At 40.8% G+C, this 21,855-nt stretch overlaps 1 protein-coding gene across 4 annotated transcripts in view; it reads right to left on the bottom strand.

Annotated features, from left to right (window-relative positions):
* Positions 1-21,855, bottom strand: part of dip2cb (disco-interacting protein 2 homolog Cb) — a 55,319-nt gene that overhangs the window by 13,111 nt on the left and 20,353 nt on the right. The window contains exons 2-27 of one of the 4 annotated variants that reach the window (XM_053486515.1): positions 17,835-17,906; positions 17,615-17,722; positions 16,817-16,951; positions 15,349-15,531; positions 13,761-13,895; positions 11,774-11,911; positions 10,156-10,275; positions 8,369-8,566; positions 7,888-7,979; positions 7,626-7,736; positions 7,303-7,426; positions 6,997-7,106; positions 6,304-6,406; positions 6,117-6,181; positions 5,937-6,030; positions 5,656-5,775; positions 4,465-4,579; positions 4,176-4,315; positions 3,887-4,023; positions 3,430-3,638; positions 3,022-3,136; positions 2,662-2,863; positions 1,809-1,912; positions 1,339-1,419; positions 1,029-1,152; positions 85-206 (exon numbers count right to left, since the gene is read on the bottom strand). In XM_053486515.1, the coding sequence (XP_053342490.1) occupies positions 85-206; positions 1,029-1,152; positions 1,339-1,419; positions 1,809-1,912; positions 2,662-2,863; positions 3,022-3,136; positions 3,430-3,638; positions 3,887-4,023; positions 4,176-4,315; positions 4,465-4,579; positions 5,656-5,775; positions 5,937-6,030; positions 6,117-6,181; positions 6,304-6,406; positions 6,997-7,106; positions 7,303-7,426; positions 7,626-7,736; positions 7,888-7,979; positions 8,369-8,566; positions 10,156-10,275; positions 11,774-11,911; positions 13,761-13,895; positions 15,349-15,531; positions 16,817-16,951; positions 17,615-17,722; positions 17,835-17,906 (3,257 nt within the window). The remainder of the gene's footprint in view (positions 1-84; positions 207-1,028; positions 1,153-1,338; positions 1,420-1,808; positions 1,913-2,661; positions 2,864-3,021; positions 3,137-3,429; positions 3,639-3,886; positions 4,024-4,175; positions 4,316-4,464; positions 4,580-5,655; positions 5,776-5,936; positions 6,031-6,116; positions 6,182-6,303; positions 6,407-6,996; positions 7,107-7,302; positions 7,427-7,625; positions 7,737-7,887; positions 7,980-8,368; positions 8,567-10,155; positions 10,276-11,773; positions 11,912-13,760; positions 13,896-15,348; positions 15,532-16,816; positions 16,952-17,614; positions 17,723-17,834; positions 17,907-21,855) is intronic. The other 3 variants (XM_053486516.1, XM_053486517.1, XM_053486518.1) reach the window with 3 other exon arrangements.

Genomic DNA, 21,855 nt, shown 5'->3' with positions numbered 1-21,855 from the left:
GCAAGATGAGGAAATTATCAGTATCTGCAAACTATCAGTATGGATTTCCTGTTCCAGGGTATAGGTGTGTGTTTGCGTATTTACCTCTACAATCATTTTGACAGTTGGCAGAGTGGTAGAGATGTTTTGGGGATGAGGTGGCCTGACTGTGATGGGGATACAGCCAGCATACAAACACCCGTAGAAGGCAGCAATCAGATCTAAACCTGTGACACACATGCATACGTAGGCATGGGATTTACAATAGAAATAAACAAAATGTATTGGTCATTTTAAAATATTTAAAAGATCTTTTCTACTGAAGCATGAGCTTAGATCACAAAACAAATACGCAATTTCCCCTTAAAGCCTGATTTATGTTTCTCCTTCAAGTCCACACCGTAGGTCTTGTGTAGGTACTGCCTAGCTGCATACCCTATGCCGTAACCTACACTGTAGCCTGACGTGCACCTGATTCACATTTCCAGCTTCTTTCACGCTTTCCTATTTTTTTATTTGGGTTGAAAGTCGTACTGATCATCTCTTCTCCAACGTCTTCTCTGTTTAAGTAACTTCCATTAAAGTAACTGTTGAACAACATCTATTAGTCAAATCCAACAAGATCTGCTCAGTTTCATTTGTCATTGAAGAGACTCCACCACCAACTACTGGTTTTGCATTAGAATTCCAGAGCGAGAGCGACACACCAAGGCACAACGCATAGGTTACTCAAGTAGGCCCCTCTTAGACTTAACACAGAAGCAGAATTATGGCTTAATTCAGACTGTCTTCGTCAATGGAAAAAAATGGAAGAGTAGAAGAAACCAGAAATGTCACAGCTGTGATGATTGGCATCGAACCAGAAATCAGGCTTTAAGTGGAACATTTTGCACAAACTTGAGGAGATCTTGCTGGCTAGAGTACACAGGGTCCTTATTTCACTATCATGATAATGTTTACACTTTATACACTTCCATGTTTGACTAACAAGTAAAGAAAAAAGAAACAAACAAAAAAAAAACCCTATAATTCAATAAATATGAAGTTACCTGGTGGGTACACTAATGCTACGTGATCGCCCTCGCGCAGCTGCCCTCTCTCAAACAGCAGTGCAGCAATCTTCTCTGCTCTTTTATGGAGCTGCACACATGTTAGAGAATTTCCAACTGCCCCCTACAACACACACACACACACACACACACACACACACACACAGTGTGTGTTAAAATAAAGTTGGGGAAGTGATGGAGTGTCTATTTGGTACATGTTTATAATAGTTAAAGTAAAGAAACACAAATCAGTGTTTACTGTGCAAGCTGTGTGTGTGTGTGTGTGTGTGTGTGTGTGTGTGTGTGTTACCCTTGAGTTAATAAGTGTGTAAAGTATGTGGTCAGGTGTAGTTTGAGCTCTCCACTGCAACACCTCAGGCAGGAAAAGGAACTGGATCACACGAAACAGGAAACAAAAGATGAGGCTCATATCCAGGTTTAATTCCAAATACAAGTCATTTACATTACTGTATATTAACTACACAGCCTGAATTATCTGTAACAATGAACTAAATATCATTTATACATGCAATACTGTTCAAGAGCCTTGTGCAGATTTAAAGAAAAAAAAGAACTTTAAAGAATAAGAAACTTAAAAGTTTCTCGAATATCAAATGATTAACTACAAAGCAGTAAATATAAACAAATAGAAAATGTAACAAAAACTTACATTTAAAAAAAACCCAAAAAACTGTCTAATCTAACTTTAAAGCATGTGCGACTCACGCCACATCTTTCATTAATTATCCCCTAATAGTGAAGACGTGCAGGCGTACAGACCTGATCATTGTCCTCCTGACTGAGGTCTCGCCCGCTGGCCTGCGCCATGCGCTTTCCCGCTACCAGGTTCCCCACCATTACAGAGGCAGGACCAACCTCTGCAGCTCACACACAGACACACACACACACACACAATTATAATCATTTCCCAGTCATGTGCCAGGTTTAACTGACAATGTGATGATGTTACTTCAGGAGACCATCAATCATCTGCCCATATTATAATTATTATATGACGAATTATAATAATATGACACGACATACTGTATAATTTAGAAAATTGCTAAATAAAATATCAAAATCTTTTTAGAATGAACTGTGCAGACCTGCTTAAAATTACAGGGGTCCAAAAACAATGACACTGACACACTGTCCGCAGAAAGGTACTACAATAATAATTTTAATACATGATAGATAGTCATGCTGTGATAAGCAGAGCAAGCACAGGGCTGGAGGCTTGAGAAAGTTCTTTTTGATTGGCTGTTTCAGATAAGATGTCATACAGCAATGCACACACACACACATGCACGCATTGAACATAGACTATGCTTAAGCATCCACCCAGGGATGGGAAGCTCATATTCAATAGTAATTAATATAGTTATTGTAAATATACACCTAAGACACAGAAATTACTCAACTTGCACTTTGCTGCATATTTGGATGTTCTTTACATATTAAATCAAACCCGTCATACACTGCCGTCAATAAAGTGTTAATTGTATCGTATGGAAATGATAGTGTTGTTAACGCTATATCGTGCATTCATTTATTCATATAGAGAAAAAAAAAACATATCGTCCCAGCCCTAATAAAACACACAGTATAAGCACAGACACACTAAAATGTTTACCGGGTTGTTTCTGTCGGGGTTTGGGCAGATTGGTGACGCAAGAATGAGGGCACATGAGGATGTTGCAGGGGTGCAGGGCTCCTTCCTGGAACAGCTGTTTTGTCTCAGAGAGGTGGATTCCCCCGAGAGGAGTTTTGGGCAAAGTGTTAGACGGAACCAGCGCCAGGCAATACACACCAACCTGATGGATACTATCTATAGCCTACATACACACACACACACACACACAAGTTTACATATCAAGTTTATTAAGACATAAGTTTAATTCTATAGTGTGGAAAAGTTTTGTGCGAAAACAGGTTTTTTATCTGATGCAATATGATCATCTATTAAAATAATAAGTGTAATAAAAGTGTGTACCTGCAGTACTCGGCTCATCCACTGGAAGCTCTCCTCTTCAGTAGAGTCTGGTCTCTGCTCTGCCACCACCACGATCCTCTCATCATGAAGCACAGTGATGGAGAACACAGCTATCCTGCACGCACACACACACACACACACACACACACACACACACATTACAATACCAAGGTTAAAAAACTGAGGATGACAGTTTATTATTAACGCAGTGGGACATTTCTCTCTCTCACACACACACACACACACACACACACACACACACATACATATACAGAGTGAGGGAGAGAGAGAGAGAAAGAGAGAGAGACACACACACACAAACACAGAAAGAGACACACGAAGACACAGACATACAGACACAGAGACACACAGAGAGACACACAGAGAGACACACAGAGAGACACACACCTTCCTCTGTACACAAACTTCATGGGTTCGACTGCAAGTGCAGTAGCAACGATGTCATCGCTGTTATGTCTCCTGCCCCCGACTTGCATTAATCCGTCCAACTTTCCGGCAACAAAGACGGCTCCGCCTGGGCCTACAAATCCCAACAGCCCTGATCGTACGAACACACAGTCACTCACTAACACACCGCTGCTGGTCACAGGACACACCTTCAACAGAGAGAGGGGGAGAGAGGGAGAGACTTCAGCACATTGTTGTTTAAATGTTAAGGTATTAAGTATCATGTTGCATTATTGAGGAACAACATACAGTACTCAAGGCTCAAGAGGCTGTTACAAAGTTACACATTTATTATTTTTTTCTTTTCAAATTTTTATTAAAATGTAAATAAATAACTATAACAGTTTTTTTCCTTCCTTTGCTAAATGTAATCAGAAACAGGTCTGACATTTCATACCTCAAACGTGTTTTTGCTCATGCCTGAGAGACCGTAGTAAGACGTTCCCGTGGCGATGGAGGACACGCAGATCTCTCCAATCTCATCTGTTTTACACAGCTGGGGAATACCTTCCAGCTTCACCACACACATCAGCGCTGAGACGGAGACAACCCAAGATATTATTATTATTATTATTATTAATATCCCCAAATAACCTCAACACAGATTTTTACAAAAACAAAACTCGTTGGTGTTAATTGCGTGTGATTTTGTGATCATTGTGAGCTCCGAGCCCCGTGCTGCCTACCTCCTGGCATGGGCGTGCCAACATCGTGCAGCGTGAGGACAGACAGCTTTTCTCCTGTGTCGATCCGGATAACACCGTGACTCAGTCCCATCATACTGAGGACGCCTCGGCCTACAGGCTTAGAGCTGCCGTCACTCGGTCTGCCGGTGAAACACACGCGCGCACGTGCACACACACACACACACACACACACACACACACACACACACACACACGGTGTGCCTCCAGTCTAAACACAACACAGACACTTTCACACAGCTGCAGTAATGTGTTGGAGAACATGGTTTACCTCCGTACAGCAACGGTAAGAGCCTCTGGGGAGCTGGCACATGGACAGATGACCTCTGACCTCAAACCCAAGCTCTGAAACACGTTCAGGAATGCATCACATGACGAGATTGACCCTGAGAACAAGAGAAAGAGGATGTAGGTAAAAAAACATGCATGTACAGGGACATAGATGCATGTAAAGGACCAATTTACTTAGGGGGATGGACCCTTATTTCAGAATTAACAATCCTCACACACCCCCTCCTTCAGTCGCATACCCCCTCACATACTCCCTCCTTCAGTCGCACGCTCACCCCCTTACACACTTCCTCCTTCAGTCGCACACTCCCTCACACACCCCCTCCTTCAGTCGCACACTCCCTCACACACCCCCTCCTTCAGTCGCACACCCCCTCACACACCCCCTCCTTCAGTCGCACACCCCCTCACACACCCCCTCCTTCAGTCGCGTACCCCCTCCTTCAGTCGCGCACCCCCTCACACACCCCCTCCTTCAGTCGCGTACCCCCTCCTTCAGTCGCGTACCCCCTCACACACCCCCTCCTTCAGTCGCGTACCCCCTCCTTCAGTCGCGTACCCCCTCACACACCCCCTCCTTCAGTCGCGTACCCCCTCCTTCAGTCGCATACCCCCTCACACACACCCTCCTTCAGTCGCGTACCCCCTCCTTCAGTCGCACACCCCCTCACACACCCCCTCCTTCAGTCGCGTACCCCCTCCTTCAGTCGCGTACCCCCTCACACACCCCCTCCTTCAGTCGCGTACCCCCTCCTTCAGTCGCGTACCCCCTTCTTCAGTCGCACACCCCCTCACACACCCCCTTGCACACCCCGTCCTTCAGTCGCACGCTCACCCCCTTACACACTTCCTCCTTCAGTCGCTCACTCCCTTACACACTTCCTCCTTCAGTCGCTCACTCCCTTACACACTTCCTCCTTCAGTCGCTCACTCCCTTACACACTTCCTCCTTCAGTCGCTCACTCCCTTACACACTTCCTCCTTCAGTCGCTCACTCCCTTACACACTTCCTCCTTCAGTCGCTCACTCCCTTATACACTTCCTCCTTCAGTCGCTCACTCCCTTACACACTTCCTCCTTCAGTCGCTCACTCCCTTACACACTTCCTCCTTCAGTCGCTCACTCCCTTACACACTCCCTCCTTCAGTCGCTCACTCCCTCGCACACTCACATGGATTTGCTCCATCAGCAACTAGCAGCATACGAAGAGAGCTCAGATTGACGTCCCCCTGATCTCTGTGTGCTATCAGAGCCCAGTGAAGATCCCTACTCTTCACACACACCACTTTGGCTACATACACACAACAGAGAAAAAAATAAGTATGAAAACAGCAATGACAATATATCCAATATCAGAACATGATATTAATTAACACAATTTTTTCAACCTGTGTGTGTGTGTGTGTGTGTGTGTGTGTGGCCGATGGAGAAGAAAGCATTTGTGTTTTGTACCTTTATACTGACAAACCTTCTGGACCCAGGACAAAGGATTCACCTTCATGAGCGCATACGGGACGCTCACAGTGTGGAGCATGTTGAGGACGCTCTGGAACAGGGACAGCAAGTTAGATTGTCAAAGAGGACAAAAATACACACGATATGACGGATTTAACTGTGTAGTAAAATAATCACCGTTAAAACACCATGCCACAGTCCAACGTCCTTCTTAAAATCCAGCACATTCACAAGAGTCTCACCTGAAACACACACACACACACACATTATTGCTGTTTTTTTGCCCAGATTTCATTTAGTTTTCCTAAACAAACTTAAATGTGTTAAAATCTCTCTCATAAATGTGTGCACATGGTTGTCTTACCTTCACTGTATCCACATGTGTGTGTTAGTGTTTGGCAGTGTGTCAGCATGGCCATTCTCGTCACAGTCACTCCCAGAACACTTCCGTCTTTGCAAGTCTTATACTGATCAAAAAAGAAAAAAGAAAAATCAGAACTGATACGATTTAAAACCGTACAATTCTTTTATATTTAAACCAGAGCTGTGTGAATTACAGGTAGATTGTTGATTCGATAAAATTCTTGAGCATAGTGATTTTCGATTTCACTAAATGACTATAATGTTTATTGTCCAATTTCTTTCGTGCAGCTAAATTTCTTGCAGGCATTAAACTATTCAAAACAAGTAACAGGATCAAATAAACACTGAAATGTTGTTAGTTATCTTGTTAATTGGTTTAATGTCATCTTACAGCAAACCAATAATCTGTGGCACATTCCACCCCAGTAGGTGGCGATATTGCACAAACCATCAATAAACTCAAAATAAGAAGCAGCAATAATCCTTAAAACGTGTTTTTTGTGAGTGTTTTAAAGAAGATGCAGTTTGCAGAACAGTTTGCATCATCTATGAAATATTTTCAAGAATTTGGGGATACTTTAACGGTTTAGAGTAAATTGATTTAATGAATCGCACTGATAACCAAAAGATTGACTGAATTGCATCGTGGATTTAACCGCACAGCTCTAATTCTAACTTGGAAAACGATTAAAACCTCGATATATGCAGTGTCATTGTTGGCGTCTTTAATCAGAGGGTACCACTCCCTGGGAGGCTTCGATAGATGCTTGGACTCCGTCACAACCCACAACAACTTTGGCCAGCCTAATAACAGACGGGCAAAGAACAAGAATGCATACATCATAAACATAAAGGTCTAAATAATAATAAAAAATAATAGCGATAATAATAAGTGTTTGAATAATAGAGTTTACAGGAAACTGGTCTGTTCATGAATAAAGAAAACATTTTGAAAGAAAATATTATGATGTCTGAATCACATTAATCTAACATCTCCAACCTTTGAACTGCACAATGTCACCACTGAGGCTCTTGGGAAGGCCTTTGTGGCACGCATCACTGGTCAGTGCCACGGCAACACCGCAGCTGCCCAATAGGAAACCAATCTGCTGACTGCCAGCATCCTTTGGGAACAAAAATAAATAAATAGATTTATGAGGGGAAAAGTACAGAAGACAGAAACTGCATGAATGTTTACAAAAGGAAACCAGATGCAGTGATTAATTTCTCATCCAGATCACATCATAAAGCAATTACATGACAAGAGAATGGATTTTTAATAAAGAAAAAATGTTTTTGAAAGAATTTTAAAGCAGGTTTTACCTTTTTACTAAGTGGAACTTCAATAGGTACTGGGACGACTTCAGCTAACAGACAGCCATAAAACGCCACCAAAAATGCCACGGGGTCGTTATTGGGGTACACTAACGCCACCTAACACATATATATAAATGAAGAAATTAATCATGGTCTTCTTATTCTCCCTTTTTAGCTTTTTTACCAATCAGCTTTAGAATGTCGCTTGATAATATAATAATAATTTTATTTTTTTATTTTATTTTTAATTCTATCCAAGTTAACTTACTCTGTCTCCCGGCCGGACGATGGGTTCTTGCTTGGTTCCAAGTTTGTGGAGGATGTAATAAGCCACCTTCATGCTCCTGGACCACAGCTTACCTACACATACAGAGTCAGTGTGTGAATTTATTCTCAAGGAAATTGACCAATTAACTACTTTTACAGCCACAGAGAGCTGAAGAACAGTCCCCATAAAACCACAAGCTTTCATGCAGTACTGTACTGTGTGCAGTTTCATTTACGACACTTCTTTTACGGGAAAAAACGGTTTGGGTTTGGCCTGACTAAGAAGGTAATATTACGCATGTGATGTGATGGTGAAGTAAACCATAAATTATTTCTTCAGAACCCTTTGTGTACATCTTTAAGAATCTTCCTGCTGACACAAATGTCTTTTTGTGTAAATAAAATGCAGATGTTTCATCATAAAGATAAATAATCCCTAAGTGTTTAGAAAATGCAGGTTGGGCATATGTTTGTGTTCATACCAAATGTAAGTGTGTATGGTTGTTTAGCACCAGCGTGTGTGATGGTCAGACATGGTGCTTTGGGTGCAATGGCCCCCCAACGCTGTAAGGCTGCCTCCAAAGAAGCAGGGCAATTCTTAAGTCTTCCCAGTTCCTCCCCTTGGCATATTTTCGATTCCGCCCCTTCTGGATGTGGTAAAGAAGGATCAGGCTGCCGGACTGCAGGAGAAAAATCAACACTACATTACTACAGTGTTTACAAAACAATAAGACACTAGTAATACTATATGAGAGGCATTCAAGTTGAAGCGGGACTCATGATGAAATTTCTTATGAATAAAGCCGTAAAACCGATCGATTGAAAGTTACAGAAGTTGAGTCTTTTTAAAAAAGGTCATACATCCGTGAATGATGACTCAGGCCAAAGTGACTCGAGGCCCCATGGGCAATTAGCCCACACCATCATGAATACCATTTGGTAAGTTCTCACACCCGCCGTAAAGTCCTGACCTTGTTCCAAGCCATTTTACATGTTTGGGCCATTAAAGGAGTTCTTGGGAGGCCAGCGTTTCACATGTCAAAAAAATATATAGAAAAATGAATCTAATTTTTACTCTAAAAACTGTATTCTGGTATTCTGCACAATGAAAAGTCCTGCTTTGAACGCACCTCGTACATCTGAGAATTTCATATATTCCTATATAAAATAGGAATTATTTACTTAAAAATAGTCCAAATGGTTCTGCCCCAGAAATAGGTCAGTTCAAAGATAGAATTGAAAGCGCCATATTGTCATAACAGTCATGTTCACGATGTTGAGTGAAAGAAAATTTCTGAGCACAACTGTATGTTCAAGCTGCCTGATTTCCTCCAGAAGGCAGAGGCATGGGTATATAGGCAGACACTTCCACACACACACACACACATTACTATGCGTGGCCCCCAACTGACATCATCTGGTGTACATTGTAAAGAATTCGACAACCGTCACATAATCCTGCTTGTTGCTCTGCTTTGGGTCCTTAGAGAAGAATCCCTGGTGACTTTCTCCCTGGGCAGATAAACCGTTCCAAATGGACAGAAAAGATTTGCCTGTGTCTGCAGATCTATTGCACTTCCCAGTTGCCAAAGTATCGAAGTTTCTTCAGGGACTGCTAGACAGCAGGAAGTCTATGTGGAGGCCATGCAGCACATCAAAGCCCCATGGTGGATATCTCCCCAGGGGCTTATCATATCATTACAATCTGTGTGAAAGAGGGGTAGTGCCACCATCTACCATGAGGCCCAGCCTGGGATTTCCCCATTGTGCTGGAGTCCCTTCAGAGCCCTGATAATAAGTCTATGCTGGATTGTGTCCTAAGATGAGGTCTTTAAAAATGTGGGTGAATTGTATGCTTTGGCAATAAGTGTGGGACCTGGGATTTCTGACCATTTATAAAAAAAATTATAAATCAACTGAAGTATAAGGGATCGAGATAATTCATCATCTACATGACTATCCAGGGTTCAAATTAGTCAAAGGAGCAAAACTGTAAAGGTAAGTAATGTGTAAAGTAATTTCTTTAATTTCCATAAAAGAAAGTTAAGCTCTAAACGTAGGTCCTGTAGATGCATTACAGAGCATTATCATTTTTCTAGCAAATGATGTCTGCTAATGTTCTGATTATGAAATCTAGAAGGTAAACTAAGAGGGTTAAATAACAGAGACTACAATAATCCATCTGCAGGTTCTCTGCGACACCAACCTGGACTGTTAACATAACATAACATAACCATCATACACAATTATTTGCTCATTGGGTCCATACCCTCCAACAGTTCCTCAAAGTCATCAATGAAGTACTCCCTCAGTGGACGTCTCTTAGGCTTCTTCAGAGTGTTTACCAGCTGCTGAATCTTAGAGGACACACGACTACTCACAGGCACACCTACACATCAAATTAACACATAGTCAAATTAATATACAAATATTATAATATTAGACATAATATTAGAGCCTGTATACGAATCTCTAAGAAACTGCACGACAAAGTGCTCAGTGTTTGTTTCTTATTCTTCTTCATGTCATTTACATCCATCATCCACTATGACAGAAAACTCTTTTTTGTGACTTTTTGCGTTTGTCCAATCAGCCAATCATACAGCAGATAAACAAGATATGAAATCATGCGAACACATTTCAAGAACTTCAGTAAATGTTCAACAACAACATTTTTTTTTATTCTATGTGGCTAAAAGTTTGATTTTGATTGTTAAATGGGTATTGTTGCCAGATGGGCTAGTCTGAGGTTCGATGAACTGCTGATCTCTTGGTATTTTCATAAACAACAGATGTAGACCTCACACACAATGATGTGAGAAAATTTTTTTTTATTAGACCAATAGTTCTGTTTGTGAACATGACCTGTCGACTGAGGTCAGAGGAAACTGCTCAGGGTAGTTTGAGCTGCTTGAAGGATATACAGTAGGAACTCGTTACTCTTTACAACCATGGTATGCAGAAAAGCAACTCAGCATGCACACATCATCAAACCTTAAATATAATAAATATTATGAAATTGGAGGATCTCATGGGCACAGATGCCTCCAAACTGGAGTTAATATAGACCTCCAGTCAGCTCAGACCAGTCTGGTCACTCTCCTCTGATCTCACTAATGCAGACCCTCTTCACACAGTTATATGTGAAAACATTCTGTAGAAACCTTCTAGGCTGGGGTGTGTGTCTGTGTGTATGTGTGAAAATCCCTAAAGATCAGCAGTTTCTGAAATACTTGAACCAGCCCATCTGGCACTGACAACCATGCCACGGTTAAAGTCACAGACTCACACTGCCCCATTCTGATGTTTGATGTGAACATTAACTGAAGCTCTCCAACTCTTAATCTCTTCATGATTTTATGCCGTGCTGCTCCCACATGATTGGCTTACTGGGAAACTTCATAAATGAGCAGGTGTACAGGGGTTTCTATTATACAGCATGGTTAGATTTAAAAAGCTTCTGAACAATTGGAATTTAATTCCCCTGATTTATTCCTCCTCTATCCCAGTCACCAACAGACCAGAAACTGAAATGAAAGAAAATATAAAGAAAAAAAATGTATCTAAATTACATTTTATTATATAAAAGTAAATATATTTTACAGATGAGGGTGAAATGAAAGAAGCGAAATATTCCACTAGAACCTGATGCTCTGGGGAAAAAAGGCAGAGAGTACACATTTACGACTTGGGATAAACTAATAGTGGTTAAAAGGTTTCAATTTCCTTAGCTATTAAGAATATGATTTCATTGTGAAGGTCTCACATTTCTGATGCACTGCTATTAGTTGACGTGAAATAACAATAACTTATTATTAAATTGAAGTGTGCATACAACTGTTCCTTGGCAGCGTTACAGCACACAAACAAATTCTTCCCTTACTCACCATCTCCCGTCTCCATGAGCTCAGCGTTTCCATATTTGGGCATAGGCTTGGTTGGCAAGGCGACCTGCGGGCGCTCCATGGTAACAAGGGGTGGGTCGGACATGCAGCTTGTGATGTCAGGAGGTGCAGGATGACTATCTGTATACAGGACAAGAAACATCACGACAAACCTGAGACGTATAACACACATGCTGTTATACTTTCTAGACTCTAAAAGGGCTCTAACACAAGCGTGAATAACATTGCTGTTACTGCTCATGCATCATTCAACACAAAAGCACTTACACGGTTTACTTTTACATTTAATGGTTTCGTCAACGTCATTGCTTAAAGATCCCACGCCAAAATGGTTCAACTCAGAATTTATCAAAATCTTCATCAAACAGAGGCCCAGAAATCACATACAGTACATTTGTTAGGTAGCTGTCTGGCTTAGAACACAACATATTTAGAGCCCAAGCACTATGACATCAGCCCTAGGTCATCAGAGTGTGTGAAGGGCCCTCTTGTTATTTTTGCATTCATTATTTAATAGGCACATTGTTAAAATGACTTAACCAACTAGAGCCACAGTACCTGTGTACTACAACCACCTGCATAATATTGTGTAAATCCCCCCTTGTGCCACCACAACAACTGTCTCCGTCTGCGGCATGGGCTCCACAAGACCTCTAAAGTGTGTGCTGTGGTATGTGGCACCAAAAGTTGTGAGGTGGAGCCTTCACAGATTGGATCTTGTTTGTCAGGCACATTCCACGAATGCTCGATCTTCATCATGCTCCTGAAACCATTCCTTAACATTTTTTCTACAGTTTGGCAGGGTGCCTTATCTTGCTGAAAGAGGCCAGTACCCATAGGGAATATCATTCCCATGAAGGCATGCACATGGTCTGCAGCTGTGTTTAGGTAGGTGGTACATGCTGAAGTAACATCCACATGAATGCCAGGACCTACGTTTTTTCAGCAGAACACTGGCCAGGGGATCACACTGCCTTCCCATAATGCATCCTTGTGCCAGCTCTTACCAGGTAACCCAATCATCCAAATGATGAAAGCAAATGTTATTTGTTAGAACAGGCGGCATTTTTCTATTGCTCCATGTTCCTGATGCTTGAGTGACCATTGTAAGTGCTTCAATGGGCACTCTGACCAGCAAGCTGCAACACACTGTGTGTTCTGACACCATTTTATTATGGTCATCAATATAATTCCCAGCGATGTGGGCTACAGTACCTCTTTTTTGGGATCAGAACAGACATGATAGCCTTCATGGATCAGTGAGGCTTGGGTGCCCAAGAGCCGGTCACGGTTCACTGGTTGTCATTCTTTAAACAACATTTAACAGGTCCTAATCAATGTATACTGGAGACTTCCCCAAAGACCCCAAAAGCCAACCATAGGTCTGATCCCACATTTTTCCTACTTTCAACTTATTAACTTAGAGAACTGACTGTTCACTTGCTTCCTAACATACCCCACCGCTTGGCAGGTGCCACTGTACTGAGATAATCAGTGTTATTTTCTTCAACCTTTAGTGGTTTTAATGTTATGGCTGATTGGTATATATAAACAGGCTCAGCCACTTAAGCAATGTCACATTAGAGGGAGTGCGGTTGTGCTGGTAGGCGACCTACAGTTAGCAACCGACTAGGGAGTACAGTCCCTTGTTCAACACAACAAATAGTGCCCTTGATTCTTGTTTAACAGAGGGATTTGAGATTCAACCTTGTGTTAGAAGCTAGGTAACTTTGTAGCTTGCCTTAGGCATAAATAAAACAACACAGTGGCAATTAAAAAGTACTTACTGCCACTACCACCTGCCTACCCACAGAGCAGGCCGAATCATGCTGTCTTGAACTGCATGTCAGTGATGCCAGTGGCACTAGATAGCGCTCTTGATGCTGGCATGAACTCATGCAGCACTTTAGACTGAACACAGAATAAACTGCAGATTGAGGTGTACTATGATGAAACCTGGCATACTGACCCTCTGAGTCCAGCGATGACCAAGGACGTTCGGACTGGTAGTCATAAGAGCGCTGACCAGCGTTACCATTCTCTAATGAGACACCCATCTCCCTCAAGCCCCGCCTCTTCAGAGACAGATGAGAAACTTGGCCAACTGAGTGGAAGGAAAGAGAGGAGGTAGATAGGAAAGAGAATACACGTCTATATGACCATGTCAGTTTTAAAACAAACAATAATATTAGAATATTATATATTAAAATGTGATATTATTAATTTCAAACACTATGATTAAATTTTCCTATACAAAAACGATCAAAATATTATAAAAAAAAGACATGTATGTGCAGTAAAATATGAAATAAATAGACATCAAACCTGACTTAACCTTAATTTATGATTCCTTCTGGCTCAGAGTGCTTTAAAAACAAAACTGAAAGTGACCCCCTTTTATTTCTGCTACCATCCTTGACAACATTCTTGGGACCCATGTTGCTATGGCTTCACTAAATCTTTCACAAAATCTACATAAAAAATATATAAACACTATTTGTTTGTCCTTAATGCTGACGCAAACAAGTTTTAAACGGCTCCTGGATGCACTACTTAGCTTGGCTGAACATGCTTTAGATCTGAGGTACCACTGTACTGTGCATCCTTTTTTTTTATACATCCTTCTTTTAGGACCTCTGAACTTACACATTGTCACATGATCAATAATATAAGACTATCATCTGGCCTTAAATGAACTAAACATTCAGACCGCTGAAGTCACAATAAATGACATTTACAATCTGTTAATGCATCACTACATTGCAGCTACCCCAGCACTCATGGACTTCTGTAATAGGATGATGTCATCGACTACCAAAGATGACGCATTTTTAGTTAAACTTGGTATTTTTGGTATTATTTTAATGTTTCATTGTGTTCACCATTTTATATTATTTTTGTGAGAACAAGGCCTTAACACATTTTCTTTGTTTTGATTTGCCTCTATAAACAGTTTGCTATATTTTTTCACCTTTAACCAATATATTATGCTAAATAAACTTCACAACTGTAACAAAACTATGGGAGGTGGCGGTAAAGGATTTTGCTAAATCATATAAATCTCTAAATAAAAGGACCACAACAATTTTGACATGACACCCCTGTGATTTAAAGAATGTCAAGCAAAATGAGTTTACATATTTTTTGTGGATTTTAGAAGGTGGATTTTGTGGACTTTAGTAGATTTAGTAAGGACATAGCACCGTGGGTCCCAAAGATGTTAGTAAGGATGTTAACGGTAGCAAGAAGAAAGGGAAGCTACTTTCAGTTTTAAAGCAGCCGGAAGCAGGTGCACAAAATCATCAATCTCCATCAGATTGTAATTTTTTTTTTTTTCCTAAACTGCCAAAATGGATTTCTTTCATTTTGCAATCAAACTGTTAATATGATTAGGAAACATCATCATAAATAATGCAGTTAAATCCTGTGTAGATGTTTTGATTAGTGATCAACAGTATGTAACACAGACAAGGCAGAAAGAATCCCTGATAAAAGTCTTACGTCTGCTGGAGCTACCGTTCAAAAATATGCGCGACTGTACGTGCATGTGTACTTACAGTTGTAGGAGTGTGCATTACACTCAGCCAAACGCGCTGCATTGGCAGATCCATTGCTGTGTGATGATGATGAAGATGTGGTTGATGAAGATGATCCACGAAGTGCTCGGCTGATCCAGGCCTCCACTCCTGCACCTCTAGCTCTTCCTAAGGAGCCTTCACCCTCAGAGCATGACGAGGAGTCTAACAGCATGGACAGAGAGAGAGAGAGAGAGAGAGAGAGAGAGAGAGAGAGAGAGAGAGAATGTCTGAAATAAAACAAACTCCATATGCATGACATCCACTAAGCCTCTCACAATATCCCTAACTTATTGTGAGTAGTGTAAATGTTACTTGAAGGTTATTAAAGAGAATTGATGTCATAGGTTTCTTTCAGATTAAAAACCATCACCAAGGCTATCTGAAATCACCTACAGAAACTAACCACCGGTTGGCTGGTTTTCAGTTTGACTGGCCGTGAACTGGTGATCAGCTGATCAGCCTCAGATAGGAGCGATTCTGTACCGAGTGCAGAAGTTTCCGAGTGATGCAACAGGAACACATTTAATGTCGTTACATTATCAAAAATTTAATATATAAAAATTCTTCGATATGTCTTTTTCCCCAAATTGTGGTAGCAAATTAGTTTCAACTTTGTAATGTTTTTAAAGATTGAAATTAAAACAAAATCGGGGGAAAATGTAATATTGAATCGTGATAATATCGCTATTGCAATTTTAAGGCATTGTGATAATATTTAATATTGTATTGTATTTAATATTGTCACCCGTGATTCCCATCCCTAGTATATTGCTGTTGTGGAGGTATTTATTTCGTAAGAGACTGTAAAGGAGACTTTAGACATATTAAACAGTATAGAATTTCATTAGATAAGAAAAATATCACTTTAAATATCAAATTTAAATCCTATTTATTTGATCCAAATGTAGAAGTTATACTTTAACAACTTTGTTTTGGCCTTTTTAGAACAGTGAACTGCCCTAAACATTAATGATGCTCACTGCGTGTGAGAAGAATCATCACTCAGTTTGCTCAGTGCTCAGTGCCACTCTTAGCCAATCAATTACATGCTATTGTTTGAGACTAAGTATATATAACACAATTACTCCCGATCTGGCAATAGTAATCCAGTTCACATGAGCAGTTGAAACAGAATTAATGCACCTGGGGAACAAAACATTTAATATTATATTGTCTATGTACGGTCTTTGCAATAAGGCGTTTTAAAAAAGCTGCTAACTGACGACTTGTTTGTGTGCATCTGGACATGCATACACCACTTCTCTTTGTGTCGGGTACAAACAGAAGGACAACTGACTTTAGTTTTGGTCTGTTGGTGTTTTCGGAAGAGATTTTCTTGAGGCTGATGTTTATCTGTTACAACAGGCAGTAATAAATGCGCATATATACAGTTTATACTGAAATATAAACCCTTTCTCAAGGACACTCCACACACACACACACACACCATAGTGACCTGGGGGTGTGTATGCCTCCATAGATGTTTGGACAACAAGGGAGTGTCGTTTAGAGGGCATGGGGACGGCCATCTTTCTTTCACACTGACGCTCCAATGCTGCCTGCACTGCTTCCGAGTGAACGTCTGAGAGAGAGAGAGAGAGAGAATTAATGCGATACTATATTAACACAATGCACTACTGAGACTGTGTGTATAGATGGACCATATGGCCAAGTCTGCGGATCTCTGCCCATCACACTCGTACTGTACGTGCTCTTTAAAGTCCCACTGCAGACTTGTCCTGCTTTTGCTGCTATAAAAATACTCCACTCTGCACTTTAAATTGTGGCTCTGCGGATTTGTGTTCATTCTTTTACAAGAGCGTTACTGAGTTCAGGCACATGTTGGGCGAGGAGAGCCGGCGTCCAATCAGCTTTACAGTCCATCCTTAAGGCCCTTATTGGGGCTGATGTCAGAGCTTTGTGCAGAACACCCAAGTTCTTCCACACCAATGTTGGCAAACCATCTTCATGTTGACTTGTGATGTTTGTGTAGACTTTGATTCATGCTGGAGCAGGAGAGTTCAAAGCTCTTAAGTTCTAGTGAAGAAAAACTGTAAATCTCCAGCATACAGACATTCTACACAATTGTCCCGTTCCAACTGTGCGATAACAGTTTGTGGAAAAAAATACATTAGGGATGTAATGGACAGATTTCCCCAGACTCCATTATGTATCCAGAATATCAGGTAATAAGGTAGTAAATATATAGCATAGTCCCCTTTATTTCTTAGAGTGAATCTCTTACCTGAGCAATATCGCTCATCCCGTGAGCCGGTGGAGCGCCGTCGCTGGTACCGAGACGAGAATGAAGACGACGACGAAGGAGTCACAGGGACTCGAGACTCCGCTCCCACTGCAAGTACAAGATGGAAAATAATCACAACTGTAGAACCATAAGCTAATCATCCTTTATAGTGCATGTGTGTAATCTAACGCAGTGCAGGAAGCATTAGTGTGTGTAGTACCTGGTGCATGGGGCAAGTAGGCTCGAATGAGCTTGGCTCGTTTCTTTTCATAACCCTTCTGAGTGATGTCCCCTGTAAAATAAAATAATAGCACTAAGTACTGGCAAAAGCATAAAGAAGATTCTACACACTCCCCATTAAGAGTCAACTGACTGCAAACACTGTGTTAATCGAAACTCTTATCGTTTAAAGTCGTCGCAGCTCATATTAAAAAAATGTATATGTAGAAAGTAGAAGCACAAATTAACATGTAAACATCGTAAACATTATGATATCTACTAGAGATAAGGGGAAAATAAAGTCAGTTATTAATTGCAATTTTTTTATAGCGCTTTTAACAATGGTCATTGTCACAAAGCAGCTTTCCAGAGTCAAAAGAAAATTATGGAAGTTTGTATGAAATGTCAAAAATGTGCACGAATCAAAATGATCAAATAGTCCCTGATAAACAAGCAGAGGGCAACGGTGGCAAAAACTCCCTGAGATGGCAATATAAAGAAACCTTGAGAGGATCCAGACTCAACCTCATTTGGAGGATAATGGATAACGGATCTGCAGTCCATACTTGTTATTAAAGGCTCAGGTAGACTGTAGGAAACTCCAGTTCTGAACTATCGAGCGACTGCCTTCAAGATCCAGTAGAACCGTCCCCAGTCACCACACGCATCCCGAACAGACCACAAAGGGCATTCATGCAACAAGATCTCCAACCGGGAGCGGGACACCAGGGCAGAGAGGGTCTGCTCAGGAGCTCAGAGAGATTTGTAGCTCGACGGAGATTTATTATATTCATAATCAAGAATGCACTGGCTGATCAGCCAGCCACTTTAACTGGCCAGTATTTGATTAGCCATGACGAACCAGCCTTAAATGTGCCAAGTGCATGACAATCCGAGTGATGCAACAGCGATGCATTTTTGTTGTGTTACAATAATCAAAAGTTGCCTCCAATCGGCCTTTTTCTCCAAACTCTGTGAGCAAAATAGGTAGAAATGTCCAGTGAGTCCTGCCTCATGTACCTGTAACAGTTGCATTGACCATTAGAATCACGTGATCCGAGGAGGAAACTTGAAACGATGAAAGACACCTGCTTTAATCTCTGCTTTACCCCTAGCGGTGGAGAACTCTACTGTTTCTTCTTGCAGTGATTATATTTTTTCCAGCAATGACGCAGTCCATTAGGCAGTCCTTTGTTGTTGTCTTTCGGGACATATAGAAGAGCTGTGAGAATAAATTGAGTATGCAATTTAATAAATCTGTTGTTGGTCAATTTAATTCATGTAAACGATGCATCAGTTTCCAATTTAAGATCGACTCATCCTGTCCAAATTAGACTTTGTAGAAAATACAATCTGCTTCAGTCTTTCTCAAAGTACTAGCAAGAATCTCATATTGAGAGGCGAGCGAAGATGTTGTGTATTGCTTCTTCTTCTTTTGACTGTATTACTGTATGGTGCATCACTGCCACCTACTGGACTGGAGCATGGGGCAGAAGTTACCCTTTGTACGAGACGTGACATTTAACAAACTCTGCAAGTTACACAGCATTGCAATGTTTAATACTTAAAGTAGTTTTTTAATACTAAATGTAAGAAATGTAGCTGATTAAAACAAATTACATGATAAACATTAACAGTAAATCAAACTGAAAATTTCATTGTATTGACAGCCTGCATATGATTTATTCTTTCATGTTTCATTACAAATGTTATGAGGTCATACAGTATGAGTCCGAGACCACCTCCAGTAGTGGCATGCATAATCAGATCACAATGCGCCTCTGAGACACACTGGAACTTGTTCCCACTGAAACCACAAGATAAACTGATTCGATTTAAGGACTGATCCAGCGTCACACACACACAAATAGTGTCAAATTGTTTTTCTTCAATAGCTTTCTTCCCGTTTGTTATACAGACACACATATTTAGATTAATGCGTTCTTGTTCAGGAACCTAAGGCCTTATTATTTGACTATCTAAGATTGGCCATTACTCTGTCCTTTTGTGCATCTGTTCAAGATTCTTGTAACCACAACAGATCGAGAATGCGAGGTTCTTTTGTAGAATTTATATGGTAGGAATTTTCATTGTAAACAGCAGATGAGCAGATTATAGTTTATAAATTATCAAAACAGGGTCATAGTGTGTTTTTTTCACAAGCTTTGTTCCTGTTTGAAACATATTTTACGAATATTTCAGAGATACACATGAGTAACCAGCAGGACCAGATGTTTTGGACACAAAGGTCCACCTGTTAGGTAAAGCTTTATATTAACAGTAACTGACACCATTTCATTATTTTATACATGAGTTAAAATAACTCAGTCTTGGTAACAACACTAATATAAAATGTGCAAGATAAAGTAACGAGGATGCATCACATTGTGTGGGGCCTGAAGGCTATCCCAGAAGGCTGGGTACACTCTGGACAGAGTGCCAATCCATTGCAGGGCGCACACACATACTGTACGCACACACTAAAACGCTCATTCACATACTACGAGCAATTTGGGAACACCAATCAGTCTAATCCGCATGTCTTTGGACTAGCAAATAAAACAGCTAGAGTGCCTTTTGGGTTTGTCTTTTTCTTATTGTCCCTTCTCAATGCAACACAGTGCAGGAGATGTTAACCATTAGAAGGCCATCATACCGTTATTATAGTAAAGGTTTATGAAGCTGCTGGCTAAAAAGCAAATGATTTTCCATGTAATGCATCAGAAATGTGTTTGATGAATAGAGCATGCAGTGTTTTCACACAAATGTCCCATGCATCCTCTCAAAATAAAAAATATAGTAACATCCAAGCAACCAGAGATATCAATGCATGGCTAAATATGCCCTGGCTTTGCTTTTTCTTTTGCCAACAGCAAATCACGAGCCACTTGCGGGTGAAGATTAGCCTTGATAAACACACACACACACACTGTGCGTAAGCAGGCCAGGAATTGGACAAAGAGTGTAGTCATGACTCACTCGCTCTTCTCACTACTAGGGGGGGATTTGGGGTCATTTTAAAATTCACTCACTGGTTTCTGACATTGTTTCTCCCTGCTCATGTCTGAAGATGCATGTTCAGTATGTGTGCGGTACAATGTACTGTTTACTGTGATCAGTTTCGGCCAGTAAGTCTTAGATAGATGATAAAAATAATCATAATAATAAACTCAGAATAGACTTTACTAAACAAAAGATAAACAAGTGTGATTCTTCACATTCCTACTGAGTCGAGTGATGGAAAAATCACACAGGCAAGACAATGCTCAAAGGCAAGTGAGTATCAGCTCTATTTTTTTAATTCTACTTTTTAGGATTTTTCCAGATTGTTTTCCCTAATTTAATCAAAACCAATTACTACATGCAATCCCGCATCAAGGCTACAACCACCAACCAGGGAGGGCGAAGGTTAGCACTTGTTTCCTCCGAGCCACCTAACAAATCTTTTTGAACTGCAAGCTCACGCACTGTTAGAAGCGGCCACTTAGCGCTATTCACTCTTTCCGCTTGCATGAGCTCACGGATACCCCTGCTAATCAGCTCTCTCTGAGCCCCCGGCTGCGGGAGGCTACAGCATCACCCGGGATTTGAACTCGCGAACTCCAGATGAGGAGTGAGCACTTTACCGCTGCTCCACTCGGATGCCGTATCAGATTTATTTATTTACTTACTTAATTTTTCATTTAATTTGTGGTGGGTCTCGTACGGTGGTTCAGGCGTGCAAAACTAAATAAATTTAAAAACAAAACCAAAAACTAAATTAAACATCCGAAAGGAACAAAACCACAACAAAAGAACAAAACTGAAAACAAAACAACATAAATCAGAAAAAACAACATTTTTGAATTTTTGTTTTCAGTTTTGTTCTTTTGTTGTGGTTTTGTTTCTTTCGGATGTTCAATTTTATTTGTTTACACTTCTCAGCCACCGTCGTCTTATGTGACTCCAATGGTCAAGCAATGGTCACAGAAATCGTCTGTATCGATGTAAACTGTTAAGATTACGCAGAAACCAATAATGCA

This window comes from Clarias gariepinus, chromosome 25, assembly GCF_024256425.1.
Source record: "Clarias gariepinus isolate MV-2021 ecotype Netherlands chromosome 25, CGAR_prim_01v2, whole genome shotgun sequence".
NCBI lineage: Eukaryota > Metazoa > Chordata > Actinopteri > Siluriformes > Clariidae > Clarias > Clarias gariepinus.
The sequence above is the reverse complement of the archived record's forward strand: the minus strand, read 5'-3'. Positions and strand labels throughout refer to the sequence as shown.